This window comes from Pholcus phalangioides, unplaced genomic scaffold (genome assembly GCF_987345545.1).
Source record: "Pholcus phalangioides strain wild (caught in Gottingen) unplaced genomic scaffold, Ppha-v1.0 ptg000008l_1, whole genome shotgun sequence".
NCBI classification, from domain to species: Eukaryota; Metazoa; Arthropoda; class Arachnida; order Araneae; family Pholcidae; genus Pholcus; species Pholcus phalangioides.
Genome location: NW_028301601.1, coordinates 2,907,183 through 2,921,546, shown reverse-complemented (window position 1 = coordinate 2,921,546; position 14,364 = coordinate 2,907,183). Strand labels below are relative to the sequence as shown.

Genomic DNA, 14,364 nt, shown 5'->3' with positions numbered 1-14,364 from the left:
TATTACGTAAGCATATTTTTAGCCATTTGTTACCCCGCCCCCCTGCCAGCAAAACTTCGTCAGCAGCTTAGAATATTTCATATCTTCAAAAAAGGTGGTTGATGACGTAAGCAACCTTCAAACCCCCCCCCCCTGTCATCAAAAGGCAGCAAATCCGAACCCCCCCCCGATGCTGACGTAATACTTGAATGACCCCTCAACAGTGGTTAATTATTATAATAGCCATAATCATCACAAAAAAATACGCCCACCTGACAATGACCCCGAATCATAGGGATCGATATAAAAGGAAATATAGGGATCAATATATAGGGGCCGGCCAAAGCCAGTCGAAAGCCCGAATTTCGGACATTGGCGGGTCACACGCGCTGAACTAACTTGATCACAAAAACTTAAAACTGAGAGAGACACACAGGTGTTGTATATGATCATTATTGTATTTACATGGAGGAGGGGGGGGGCAATCTCGGGCAACACGTGGGGTGGCAAGTTGGTGGAATGAGTGGGTCAAGAAAATCAGACTAGAATTATTATTTTATTATTTTTTTTAGACTTTCAAACCGAACACAACTCTGGTCTATCACCACGGGCAATTTACTACCGATTAAGTGGCGCCGTTATTATTGGGCTTGAAGGATGGAAAAATTCGTGTAAGCCAACAGGTAAATCAGCCTCTAGGGGGGGGGTCAAAATGTACATTTGCCGGTTATAATAGAATACATTCTTGTTTCTGGTATTACGCCCCCCCCTCCGCCCCCCTGCCTGTTCCCTCGAGATTCCTCAACCTGTTCATTGTCTGGGTATGACTCAAAAGATCGACAGCGTCGTGATTCTATTGTTAAATTTTTTCAAAAATCAATGCTTCTAAACTTCCACCTCTTCCAACTTGCCGCCCGGGCGCATCGCACCCCCTTGCACCCTTGCTTGAACCACCCCTGGCCAGTGTCTCCCAAAGTGGGCAATATCGTCATGTGGGGAATCGGATACTATGGCTTGGCTTAAGTTTCGGGGGGGATGAGAACAAAGAAATTTCTGAAGTGAGGGGAGGGAGGAGGGGGTAGAACAAAAAGTTTGGGGCAGTTTTTCATACATTTTGTGCTGCGCTATTGGGCAGTTCCCCACCGGAGATCCCAGTCTAGAGGCCCTGGCCGAGTGATGCAATAGTAAGATGCTCATGTTCCACCATGAACGTTACTTTCTTTCAAACTGAGGAGCACAACTCAGAGCTATCGCCATGGGCAATTTTCTACCTAGTGAGTTGTGCCGGAAGTGTGTGTACCTAACAGTCTGAGTGCATATCTAGTGTTGTGTCTGATATTTCAGTGCTGCCATCTATATATTTCAGAAGTGAAGTGAGTGAAGTGTAATGATTGAATATTTGTACTGTTTGTAGGCCTGTTGCTCTCTGTGGCGAGACTTTTTTTCGAATATGCGCCTTGAGGTTCGGAACCACTGAAAACCAACGTCAGCCGATCACCACAGTGGCGACGGTGGTGCTCGAACTCGGGTCCCCGCGATGCGTGTCCATCACCATGAACACTCGACCATCACGGCCGCGGTACGAAATGACTGTTGAGTGACGTGTGTACGGAATCACGCAATTTCGCTCACAGACTCTTCTAATCCCCTCCCTCTCCCAGTCCGAAAAAATCAAGGGATTTCTTTTCCTTGCTTCTGAAAAAAGAGGTCACATTCCGCATCGCCCTTACTCATGCACAGTAAGTTCTTTCTATCATTTCCCGTAGTTTTTCCTCTTCCGATGTGGTGCTTTGCTTGTTGACTGTGTCAATGTCGAAGAAACAAAAAGCGTTCTCTCTAGAAAAAAAAATGGAAATTGTGGAAGAATTCGACAAGAATTTTAAATTCATGACGCAAGTTGATCTTGCAAAACAGTTGAATATCCTCGTTTCAACTTTGAAAACGATTATAAAGCAGAGAAACAAAATCAAAGGGCAAGTTGCCGGTTGCAAAATCATCTACCGTAAAAAAAAAATGAGAGTCCAAGATGGGGAAATTTTCGCAAGTCCAGAAGATTTTGTTGCAATTTTGTACCCAATGTCGTGTCCCAAAAAGGTAATTTTCTGCTAAATTTTACTTCTCTAAGTGATTTGAAATGCGATTTAATTTCCCCTCTAATATGAAATGATAATTTTTTTAGAACAGAATCGGAATGCAATCAAGCATATTAAATTTTATAACATTTTGTATGTACGTTGGGGGGTGGGGGGATCCCCCTCAATTCGAATGAACATAAATATTTCAATCATTTCAGTTCCATTTCGCAGGCCGATGCTTTGGCCAAGGTCAATGAAAATAGATATTCAATATTATTATTACTTTCATTTACTCTTTAATTCAATAAATTCATTTATTCTATTTGGATGCCAATAGTAGGATAAATCACCTGGCATCACGGAATGGCTTCGTTTTATCAAAAAAGCGTTGTATGGAAAATTCACGTTAGAGGAATAATCATTGATGTTCTAAATCAGTGTTTCCCAAATTGGGCAATATCGCCCCCGGTGGGCAATGGAATGGTCCAGAGGGTGACAGAAGCTACGGGTATAACACAGGATCCTATGGGTTTACATGAGTCGTGGGGCGATGAGAGAAAAGAATTTCTGAAGAAGGGGGGCGATGTGGAACAAAAAGTTTGGAAAACCGTGTTCTAAATTAAAGGAAAATTAAACGTTTGGATATAGAAATTTTGTTTTGCGTAAAATACATTTCAAAGTGGCTCGTTACGTAGAGACTCTACAGTAGTTTCATTTGTTGTATGAGTATACTTGCTTACTTGATGAACAGTGAAACTATATGCGGTGGATATCTTATCTGAGAGAAACTAAGGATAAGGTGTAAATTCTCTTGCTGTGTATATGTTACCGGCAAAGTATGAAATCCAGGCATTCTATACAATGCCTGGTCGTTTCAAGTATGAAATACCGGTTTTATTCTATACTTTGCCTAGTCGCCCCCCCCCCCGTATTCGCGGTTTGTTTTTCATTTATTGGATTTTTTTTCCCATTTTTTGCCTTTGGCCACAATGTGCGCTAAAGGGCACAAACATTTCTACAGCGCCAACTGAAGAGACTATAAAGGACATTGTCACGTTAGCCAAACAGGTGGGTGGAGAAGGGTTCAATAATATAGAAGTCGAACAACTAATTTATAGCAGTTCAAAAAAAAGGCTGAGGAGGAATCAATGCAGTTGACTGATCCTGAAACAAGCGGTACCAGATGAAGAAGATCAAGATAAAGAAGTAAAAGACAAGTTGACCACGAGTAACAGCGAAAGGGCTGCGCACGTTCAAATCAGCAATAGATTGTTTTCATGGCATAGATCCCTCTATGGTACGTTCTTCACATGTAGAAAAATTGGTAGAGGAAGCCTTGCCATCATATTCCAACATACTTGATAATATAAAGAAGAAACGACAAACAGAAATCACACACTGTTCTTTCAGAAAAAATCACTGCACCCTCTTTTAAATTCCCTTATACCTCTGTGTTACCCATGATCCCCACATCCTGAAGCAGGGCCCCTAGGCTGGAATCTTTTACGGGCCCCCTTTATGATGAATTTATAGCGTGAAAAAACAAAAAAATGGTTAAAATCCTCACGGGCCCCAGGGCTGAAGCCTTGTCAGCCCACCCCTTGTGGGGGGCCACGGCGTTACCCTGCTCTTCTCATGCTGTTCAATAAACGAGATATACAAAAATACCTATAGTTTCGGTTATTCGAGGATTTCCGTATTCGTGGTCATCACTAGAACGTAACCCCCGCGAATACGGGGGACTGTATTACATTTTCGCAACGGGAGGGGGGGAATAAAATTTTTTAAGGGGAATGAGGGCCCCGTGAAAAATCGTGGCCTAGGGAATTCAGGTTTTTTTGACCAATCAGCATTTTCACGCTGCACGCGCTGTAGAAACCTGCTTCTAGAAAAACCTGGCTTTACATCAATAGTATCCTATATCGTCCGGAACAGTCCGTTGCGACTTGGAGACAAATCCAACAAGCGGGCCGCCCTGTTTTTTGACATAGAAATCCGGACGGTTTTGACTAATATTGAAAAAAATTTCCTATATCAAAAATTTACTGCTATCTATGGTTTAAAAATAGTACTAGCAAAGACAGTTTTACGGGTTTTTTTTAAACAATAGGTAGCAGCATGAGTCCTATTTTCATTCTATGTGATATATCAATGAAGTTATTGAATTATTAGATAGATGGCAGCAACAGCCATCATGGACTTTAGATCGTATTAGTTCTTTAAAGACCATATGAATTTCAAATATTTCGGACTAGTTTTGAAGATGATTTTCGTTGGAAATTTTTAAGGATCTGGCAACCCATCATCATCTGTTTGCATTACACATATGGCGTACTTAAAAACTGAACTAAAATTGTGACGGGGGAAAATATTATAGTTGGGATTTGTTATGTAAATTTTATTTAATGGAATTTAATTGAAAATTAATGAGAAACTACATTAATTTCCAGCTCCGTTATTGAGAGGTAGGAGGAGAATATAATTTAGCTGTTTTCTTTTTCAAGGCTGACATTTCTTCCTTCCTGTATTTAATTTAAAGGTCGGCCATCGTATTGTTTGATGGAAGTCGATATAGAAGGAAGCAGTGGCAATAGTAACAGCAGCAACATTCGATTGGATAGGCTTCTGGAGTTGAGCAGCGACAGCCATTATTCGGCGGAAAGAGCTCAAGTTGCGATGGCCAGCATACTGAGGCGGAGGAACCGTGTCAGGGATAACCAACCCCGACGTTGTGCTGATGACGCTTTCTGCAGGTGCTTCGGGCAGGTGCCACTCGTCAACTGCACCTGCGGGGAACCCGGCAAAGGTTCGTTTGTTTATTTTGGTTTCGGTTTATTATAAAGTGTAGGAGGGGGGGAGGTTAACCCATATGGGTAGCGACCCAGAATTAATTTCGCAGGGGGTGGGGGCCCCTTCCGAAATGGGTCATACAAATTAAAGCCAGGGATTCTCGAGCTACGGGTCATGACACAAATTTGATTCGCAGGGTTTCGGAATCCAAGAAGGGTCGCACAAGTCTATTACATCCTAGGGGTTTTCGAGCTATATGTGGGTCATGGCTCAGACTTGATTCGTAGGGCCTTGGTAGAATCAAGCCTATAAATCTACTTGCAGCCAGTGATTCTTCACTGGAGAACAGCTGTCGTATGGTCCGCCACTTGGCGATGTTTGGTGCCATACATGTCTGATTGCTCGACGAAAATTCGCCAAGGCCGTCAGACACTACGGACGCTAAAAAAAAATCATCACCATGCAAAATATAATAGAAAGCACCAAGCATAAAAATAGGAAAAATATCAGTTAAAAAAATTACACCTGAACCATTTTTTAATAATAAACAGATCGGGCTTAACCCTCTGGCTGCTCATCCCGCAATTTCCACGGGCAACTCAAATGTAGCAAAATCTGCTCATCCTGCAATTTCCGCGGGCATGTGTTTTTCTTCCTTTATTGAGGAGCGCATCCCGTTTTTTTCCCGTTTAACCACTGAAATAAATTATATACAGTATTAGACGTTTCATTTATGTTTTGGCCAACAGATGTTGTTAGTTGTCCACTAAATTGCGGCATTTGAAGGCACGTGGTATTATCGCTCAAACTTCCCTTTTTGAGTGAAAAAAAATTAGACAATTTTTGAAGCGATTTCCGTCCACAAATTGAGCAGTCAGAGGGTTAAGGAATTCCGAACTTGTTGAATAAATAAATATTCTATGTAGTGAAAACTAAAACCCAGACCCTTTTTTTAATAATAAACAGATCAGGGCATAAGGAATTCCGGGCATGAAAAATTCTAGTGATAGGGAGACATTAAAAAAAAAATCATTGTTTCATACTTATAACCTTTTTTTTTGTCCCGAGAAACTCTCTTCCAATTGATGATGTTTGTTAAAACCTTAATAATTGCATGTGTTGAAGTATTATCAGATATAAAATAAGGTAGCGTTTTGTGGTTGCTTTATTAGAGAAGCTTTTTCATTATTTGCAAACATGACTCTTTTATGTATTTCTAACAGTTTTGGAATGGGTTTGGGACGACAGCATGCAGGATAATAGAATATTATTGATCAACGACAAAAAAGACGTTAAATTCCATCTCCACTTCAGCATCGGCACTGCAGTTGTTCGAGGAAGTCTTCCGATCACACACAATCAGCATTATTGGGAGATCAAGATGACGTCATTGGTTTACGGGACTGACATGGTAATTGTAACTAATATTACTGTAATAATTTGCCTTGTTGAACACATGAGTATAATCTTGGGAATTTCCGTTCCGAAAAAATACATATTCCTGATGTAATAATTCATGTTTTGCTTATGCTTTTGTTTCTCCTAGATGGTTGGTGTCGGAACACATGATGCTGACATCCATAAGTTCAGCAACATGTTCTGTAGCGTTCTTGGAATTGACGACAAAACGTGGGGTTTATCATACAAAGGGAATTTCCATCACGAAGGTCAGTCAAGATCTTATACATCTGGCTTCGGTCAAGGGAGCATAATTGGAGTTCATCTCGACATGTGGAAAGGGACATTGTCGTTTTATAAGAATAGGCAGCCGTTAGGTACAATTTTTTTTAAATTATTCATTATTGGTGGCACCATTACTTAAAACAATTAGTGTTTTTTTATCAGTGAAATCAATATGCAGTGTGCCACAAAAGTTTAGGCACAACACTAATTTTGAATATTTTTTAGAAATCATGTACCTAGTTTTTGTAACTTACACAACTGCCATTTCTTTTTATAACATTAAATACACGTATTTTCATGGAGAGTACAGGGTTTTATAGAAAGTCTGTACAAATCAAACCATGTTTTCTCAGTTGCATTTTTCAGTATTGAAACCGAAAAATATTGGTTTCCTCTCCTATGCACAGCACCTGTAAGGGTACCTCAAGCATTTCGAATGAAGTTAGGGTTCGGACTGAAGCTCTGAACTACTTTTTTTTTGTTTACTTTGAATGGAAGCATGATCCTGCTAAAAAGTTCAGCTTGAAACACTTAATGTTTCTCTGAAATGGTATTTTCAAATGTTTCATGGTACATTTCTGAATTCTGACTCTGTGCCGTCTTGAGGCATGGGCTCCCCGGGCCTCACAAAAATGAGATCTAGTTGAAATTTTTGAGACTTTGCCTGATAGAGCCTCAGAAAAATCACTTGGCCCGGGGCCCCCTGATACTCTTGAAACGACCCTGTTCTGATAGCCATGTAAAAATGCCAATGAGGTCTGTCCATTGTAACCAAATGCTCCCCCATACCATCACAGAGTTTCCACTTTGCTGCTTACTGAATAGAGTTCTTGAACTCTTTCTTAGATCATGCCAATAATAAGAATAACTGTCTGGAATATCTATAAGTTCCACTTCTTTTCATTAATGAAGACTATACTCAGCTATTGGCCTAAATAATACATTCAGTCTTGAATGCAGTCTGATCGTGATTGCTTATGGCAACATTTTGAGAATGGTACACAAAAATAATTTTGCTGTTTTGCAAAAAGCCAATTTCGTGAATTTGTCTACCAACAGTTTCTCTTGAAATATTCAATTTTGTTTGATGTTTTATTTTACTAGCAGAATGTTTTTGTTGCGGAGCCAGTCTTCATCTTAATTGGTCTTCTGGATCTCGATTTTAGTTTAAAATGCTCACTAGGTGCTAGCGCTCTATAGATGCCCCATTTAAATCTATTTCATTAGATAGAAATTTCAGAAACAAATCTATCTTGTAACCTTGTAGACCCATATCCACAATACTTCCTTGTTCGAGGACCGAGTGGATTTTAGCATGGTCTTTAATTCACAAAAATATTCAAGGTTCAGTATCAACACTACTACTACTTAACCATACATGCACCTCATACACATTCTCTATGGAATTTCTAACGAATTAGTACGTGCCAGAATGTGCGTGTACATGTTGTGAACCTAACATGAAGTTTGTTTTATGCTTAATGCTTGCTATGTGTAGCGCTGCCATCTGCCGTCAAATTTTCTAACTATGAGTGAAGTGTAAACGTATGTATCAACACTTAGAAACACCCCTTTTGTGAAGTAAACTCATATGGCATATTGAAATTTTCAAAAATTTGATTCTGCGCCTATACTTTTGAGGCATGTAAAATTCAATTTTGTTTTCTTTGTGGTTTTAGTCCTTATGAAACCTTTACCTCATATATTCCAGAGTACACGATTCCTGATCTTGGATGAAATGATTAACAAAATCGTTTATTTTTTTTAATTTTAAAAGTATAATTTTTGTGCTGCATCGTAACTGTGTACAGTTCAGCAAGTCTCGAGATCATGCTGTATGAAAGTCAGCATGGACTCTCTCAAAATACAGCTTTTGAAGATTCAAGCTCGGCACATGCTCTATTTATACAGCTTTAAAGAATATATGTGACACGTTCTAACTGTGCTGGAGAGCAGATTACAGCACAACTGACTATAATCGGCTCAAAATATTATTCAGTAAGAACAGAGTTTACTGCCCCTAAATTCATAAGAAATAAAGAAATGATTTTAGAATTAGTGATGAAAATAATTTTTCAGAATTACTGGAAGAAGTAATTTCAGAATTTTTGAAACAAATGCAGTGAAACCTTGATATACCGATACTTTGAGGATCAAGGAAAAATATTGTTGCAGAGATGTTACGATATATTGAGAGGTAGCATTATCATCAGTTGCCACCAGATTGATGCTCTTGATGGTTGCCATTGTTGGTACCACCACAAAATTCATTTATTCACAACAAAACTTTTTTTATTGATTATTAAAATTCATTTAGTTGTTCCACAGTGTAAAGTGGTTTACCACACAGTACTTTTGTGTACTACAGTGAAAGTAGCTTCAGAGCAATTTCACTTGGGGGCGTGGTAGCCCGGTCGATAAGATACTCTCCTAAAGTACCAAAGGATGTTTAGAAGTGTCGCGAGTTCGATACCCGGTTCGTCCTGGTCAGAAAAATTTCCTGACACGGGTAAAACAGAAATGGTGACATAACTACAAAAAGAATTGCTACCGCATGGAGTCCCCCATTGAGGGGGTTAGCGCATCAACCTCTCGATGAGTATAAAAAATAAGCCTGCCGTTCTGAATTGGCAATAAATTGTAGGTCCCGGTATAATTAGCTCTCGTGTGCAGAAAATGACAGTGGTGCGACAATCAAATGAGCAATTTCATTTACACTTTTGGTCGGCAGATGGCACGCAATACAGATGTTTTTAATCGCCCTCGACATAAAAACCACTGATGATAAATTAAATAAATTGAAGGTCATTTTGAGTGAAAAATATAAATATTGTTGTAGCGGTTTCGAAATATCGTCAAAACTTATCATTGTAGAGCGGTTTATCATTGTAAAGGATATCGTGTTGTATCGAGAGGAGTTTAACATTAGGACTATAGGCAATTCCAAACAAGATTTTTAAAAATACCATTGTGGAGGGATTTATCTTGATATCGAATATTGTTGAGTAAGGTTTCACTAACTTCAGAATTACAGAAAGAAGTAAGTTAAGTTGTTGAAAGGAATAATATTACATTATTTATGAGAAATAATTTCATCATTTTTAAAACAAATTTCAGAATTTTTAAAGAAAATAATTTCTCTCTCAGAACCAGTAACAGAAATAATTTCGTAATTAGTGAAATAAGTAATTTCATAATTAGTAAAAGAAGTAATTTCATAATTAGTGACAAATCATTTCAGAATTACTGAAAGAAGTAATTTCATAATTAGTGACAGAAGCATAATTACTGAGAGAAGTAATTTCATAATTAGTGACTAATAATTTCAGAATTACTGAAAGAAGTAATTTCATAATTAGTGATAAATAATTTAAGAATTACTGAAGCAAGTAATTTCATAATTAGTGATAAATAATTTAAGAATTACTGAAGGAAGTAATTTCATAATTAGTGACACAAATCATTTCAGAATTAGTGAAAGAAGTAATTTCATAATTAGTGAAAGAAGTAATTTCATAATTAGTGAAAGAAGTAATTTCATAATTAGTGAAAGAAGTAATTTCATAATTAGTGATAAATAATTTAAGAATTACTGAAGGAAGTAATTTTATAATTAGTGACACAAATCATTTCATAATTAGTGAAAGAAATAATTTCAAGATAATTAAAAAAAAATTTTGAGTAACATTGAAAGAAGTAATTTCAGAATCATTTGAATTTCAGAATGTTAAAAAAAATCAAAGATCATTTTGGAATCGATGAAAGAAATGATTTTGGAATTAATAGAAATTTTCAATTACTTGGGGCCATGTGGCTGATCCTTCAAGACGCCTCTGTACACTATATTAAGTCCTTGAGAATGTGGATTCCATCTTATAATACTAAATATTGCTGTATAACTTGCTGTGCCAGCCCATGGGTTTCGTGGGAAGTTTGAATTTTTGGTCTGCAGTTATCTGAGAGATTGAAGACCCCCCCCCCCCCCCTGCTTTATGCTATGAACATTGTTGAAAAATTATTATTAATGTGGAAGTAGCATGCACACTATCATCATAAAAAAAAAGTGATGTGTAATTTCACAAAACAAATTTAATTGTAAATGAACGAAAATATAAACTTTCAGATATACATTGAGTGGGCCACTTTATTATGACCACTTGACAGTTTTCAGAAAATGTGCTATAGCATCACACCTTCTTTCTGTAATCTTTGGCTTGTGAACATACATAATACTTGAATTCACACTTTCCAGTGAAAATTCGGTGATGGATGTTTTTAGGAGACCAACAAAAAATTAAAAAAGAAAAAAAAAATTTTTTTGATCAACCCTGTATCATAGAAAGCTGTGAGACATAAGTACAGATTTGTAACTTTCGCAAAATATTTTACTAGCTTTGTGCAATACTTGTATATATTTTTGTGAAAACAGCATGTAATTAACAAAGATATAAATCAAGGAAACTGATATTTTCTGGATATTATGAGGAGGTGGACTCGAGAGAAAAGTCATCTGGTCTCCGCCGGGACTCAAACCCAGGCAAGCAATCTAGCATCTACACCACTGGGGACACGATCCCGCCCTCCTTATTTCATGCACTGTGGTGTGAGACATTAGTAGCCTCTCTTAACTTCAGCAAAGCTAATCATCCTTACACATTACTCTGTAGATAAAATGTTAACATGGCTCTTCGAGCCCGAAATTAAGGTAAAAAAAACGGCACCCACTGTTCGCCTAAATTCAGAAATATTAGAAAATATTCAACTTTTATTTTTAGAAATTCACTGTTTAACAAATTGGTCGCAATTGAGAAGCAATATCTGACTGCTTGTGGCTGCTTATGCCGAGTTTTCAACCAATGTTTACGAAACCTACAAAAAATTTGACGCTATAAATAAGACACACTGCAAAATGTAACACACTAAAATGTAAATGAGACTGTTACAATTTAATATTCGATGAGATATGTGTCGTGTTTCAAGTAAATGATTTTTAGTTATGCATGCACACGAATATTAATTTTATTCTTTCAAAATTTGGTTGCCGGGGGGGGGGGGAATCCTTAGTTCTGTTACAATGGGAATTGTTCCCGTTGGACATGAATTGTGGCGGATATATCTAAATCACTCCCACTATTTGGATTCTGGAGTACCATACTTAGGTGTGTTGAAATCGTGGACAAGACTAATAGTTGCTAGCAGAAATTATGAAATTTGGTAACTATATACTGTGTGTGTGCCATAGATGTTTCTGACTAAACAAACTGGCATATTAATTTTTCTAAGCATCTTCAAGTATGCGTATGATAGAGATTTATGGATTATATGTTTTTGATTTGTATTACAGGTGTGGCTTGTACCGGATTGAAAGGCAAGACCCTGTATCCGATGGTGTCTTCTACAGCTGCGCGTAGCGGTATGAGAATAATCCATAGTGTTTCCTTCCCGTCTTCGTTACAGTACCTGTGTTGTGTCGCCTTGAGAGGAGCTGTTCCTCAAGACAAAAGTGTATTCGAAGTAGTGCCCATGCCGCGACCGCTCCACACGTTTCTCGCAAAAAATCTGGGGTGGTTGCTCGGTGATAATGAGCATCACCCGGATTCTTCTGAACCAGATTCGATGAGGAAGTTGTTGGCCAATCGTCTCAAGAAAAAATTTGAAGAGCGTGAAAGCAATGCAGTGAATAAAGACAACATACCAGTGGTGGATTCTCCTTCAGATTCTTCACCTGGTTCTCATGAACGTGTCATACGTGTCCAAATGGCATCGTCATCCAGAGATTTCATTTATCTTGGAAGGGGTGTGCTTGTACAGAACTGCCTGCCCAGCACGTCCAGACAAGATGCGGATTCGGATGCCAACGAAAGGGCGGGCAGTAACCCAAAGAAAATGAGGCTCAGAGAAGGTTTCTTTGGGTTTTTTAAAGGGTCTTGATAAGTGTTTGTTGCATCAGCATTCGATCACATGCTTTTTGTGATGATTTCTCGATCTTGTTAGAAACGGTGAAAAAATATTATAATAACTGCGTCTGTATCATGTTCGATTGCTTGCTATTTATGTTGTGTCATATGTCGCAGGGGAACCAAAAAATTGGTACGCACTGGAAGGTCATTTAATGATAAATAAATGTGTGGGAAAAGTTCACACAGTAGTGATCAGTTTTCTTTCAAAATATTGCACATACTTGGGACTGCTCGGTAACAAAAGTTTCGATATTTAATGTTTTTTCTCCATAAAAATTAGTTTATATGAATGCATTTAAGAAAATTATGTTTGGTTTTATAATCTCCATTATGATCATTCCATAGCTGCTAAGTCTTCAAAATTTCTACTCCATGTCCGGGACTCGCGAAAACTCGTATATCTCCCAAATTTTTACCACAACTGCAGAAAATCCCTGCCCATAGAGATAAAAATTCTGTTACCTGTGTTCCCCCTTCCCAGAGCCACCCTTAGGGGTGTGTGACAGGTGCAGTCGCACTGGGCCCTGCTGTCTGGGAGGCCACACACTTACGATAGAAGTGAAAAAAATATTTGTGTGTATCAAATATATTTTCAATTCTATGATCCCTTTAATTTTTGAGAAAAAAATCACGGAATTGATGAAAATTACAGAATTATTTCTCAAGAATTCTGTGGATTTTTTTCAGTATTTATGTGATAATACATGAATCTTTGGGAGGCAACCCTCCTCTAAATATATAAAATCAGCGCTATAAAGCCCTAAAATTATGTTCACACTGCCCCTCGAATTGAATTATTACTAAATCACAAAAAAAAAAATAAAAAAATTCAAATTGAAGGGTCATTCTAACCACAGTCATTCATTGACTGTGGTTAATCCACAGTCAAATCAGCGGGATGACCTATATCCTGGTCCAATTTTTTGTCCTCTGGCATCGATTCTCTTCCCAAGTGCAATAATGACAGGATATTTCGCCTATACTGTTCTAACCCATGGACCTTAATGATAACCTTTATAGTAGAAGACCACTTAGGAATGGCTAGCACTCTGTCAAGTTTTTTTTTGAAGGGGAAGGGATAAATCCTTACGAGTTTTACTTCCATTAATTGAAAATCCCTATTTCGTTTCCGAAAAATCATTTACATTTTTTCATCAATTTCTTAAATATTAATTCTAAACATTGGAACTATGTTCGTATATATTCTATCGACAGACTGGAAAACATCTCCAGAAAAAATAAAACCGGTTGTGGAACAGCTGCTGCCACCTCCGATATTTATTTTAAAAAAAACTCTTAGTGTCCTTGCAAACTAGATGGCAGTAAACCTTATATCAAGGAAATATTTTTCTCACTACGAGATTTTATAGGTCAGAGCAGCACAGCTTTCGAAAGAAACTACAGTAAGTCAAGACCGACCATATTTACATCAGTAATGAATATATTTAGATTATTTTGTACTTATGTCATCTAGACAACTATTGGTACGCTTTTTAGGAGGAGTTCATTACGTTGATGGTAGCCTGTAACAACATCGTCAAGGACATTCCATCACGGCTTGGCTTCAAATTCAAAATGTATCCACCTTGTTTGTTGACATACGAAAATTTGTATGGTTTCGACCAGTGGTAACAAAAAAATCATGCTGCCCACAAGTTGGTTTTCAACTGCAATCTCATCACAGAGAAATAACACAAATATTCAATCATTACACTTCACTTTCGAAATATAGATGTGCACACACTGTTAGGTACTTACACTTTTGGCACAAGTAGTAAATTGCCATGGCAATACATCGAAGTTTCAGAAATAGTAAGCGCTCTAAATAATAGATGGCAGCAAGAGCTGGACTCCAAATTCCATTAGTATTTTTTTTA

At 37.8% G+C, this 14,364-nt stretch overlaps 1 protein-coding gene across 1 annotated transcript; it reads left to right on the top strand.

Moving 5' to 3' along the window:
• Positions 1-4,369: 4,369 nt before the first annotated feature.
• Positions 4,370-12,668, top strand: LOC149083494 (SPRY domain-containing SOCS box protein 3-like). The gene is made up of 4 exons (XM_089234016.1): positions 4,370-4,860; positions 6,068-6,255; positions 6,391-6,619; positions 11,872-12,668. Exons 1-4 carry the CDS (start codon positions 4,614-4,616, stop codon positions 12,456-12,458), a joined length of 1,251 nt encoding a protein of 416 aa, XP_089090142.1. The 5' UTR covers positions 4,370-4,613; the 3' UTR covers positions 12,459-12,668.
• The last annotated feature ends 1,696 nt before the right edge of the window (positions 12,669-14,364 follow it).

What these genes read in the sequence shown, in the direction of transcription:
- LOC149083494 (XM_089234016.1), top strand. Translation starts at nt 4,614, where the DNA reads ATGGAAGTCGATATAGAAGGAAGCAGTGGCAATAGTAACAGCAGCAAC. An exon ending in CTGCGGGGAACCCGGCAAAG is followed by an intron (nt 4,861 to 6,067) that starts GTTCGTTTGTTT and finishes TATTTCTAACAG; the next exon opens with TTTTGGAATGGGTTTGGGAC. An exon ending in TAAGAATAGGCAGCCGTTAG is followed by an intron (nt 6,620 to 11,871) that starts GTACAATTTTTT and finishes TTTGTATTACAG; the next exon opens with GTGTGGCTTGTACCGGATTG.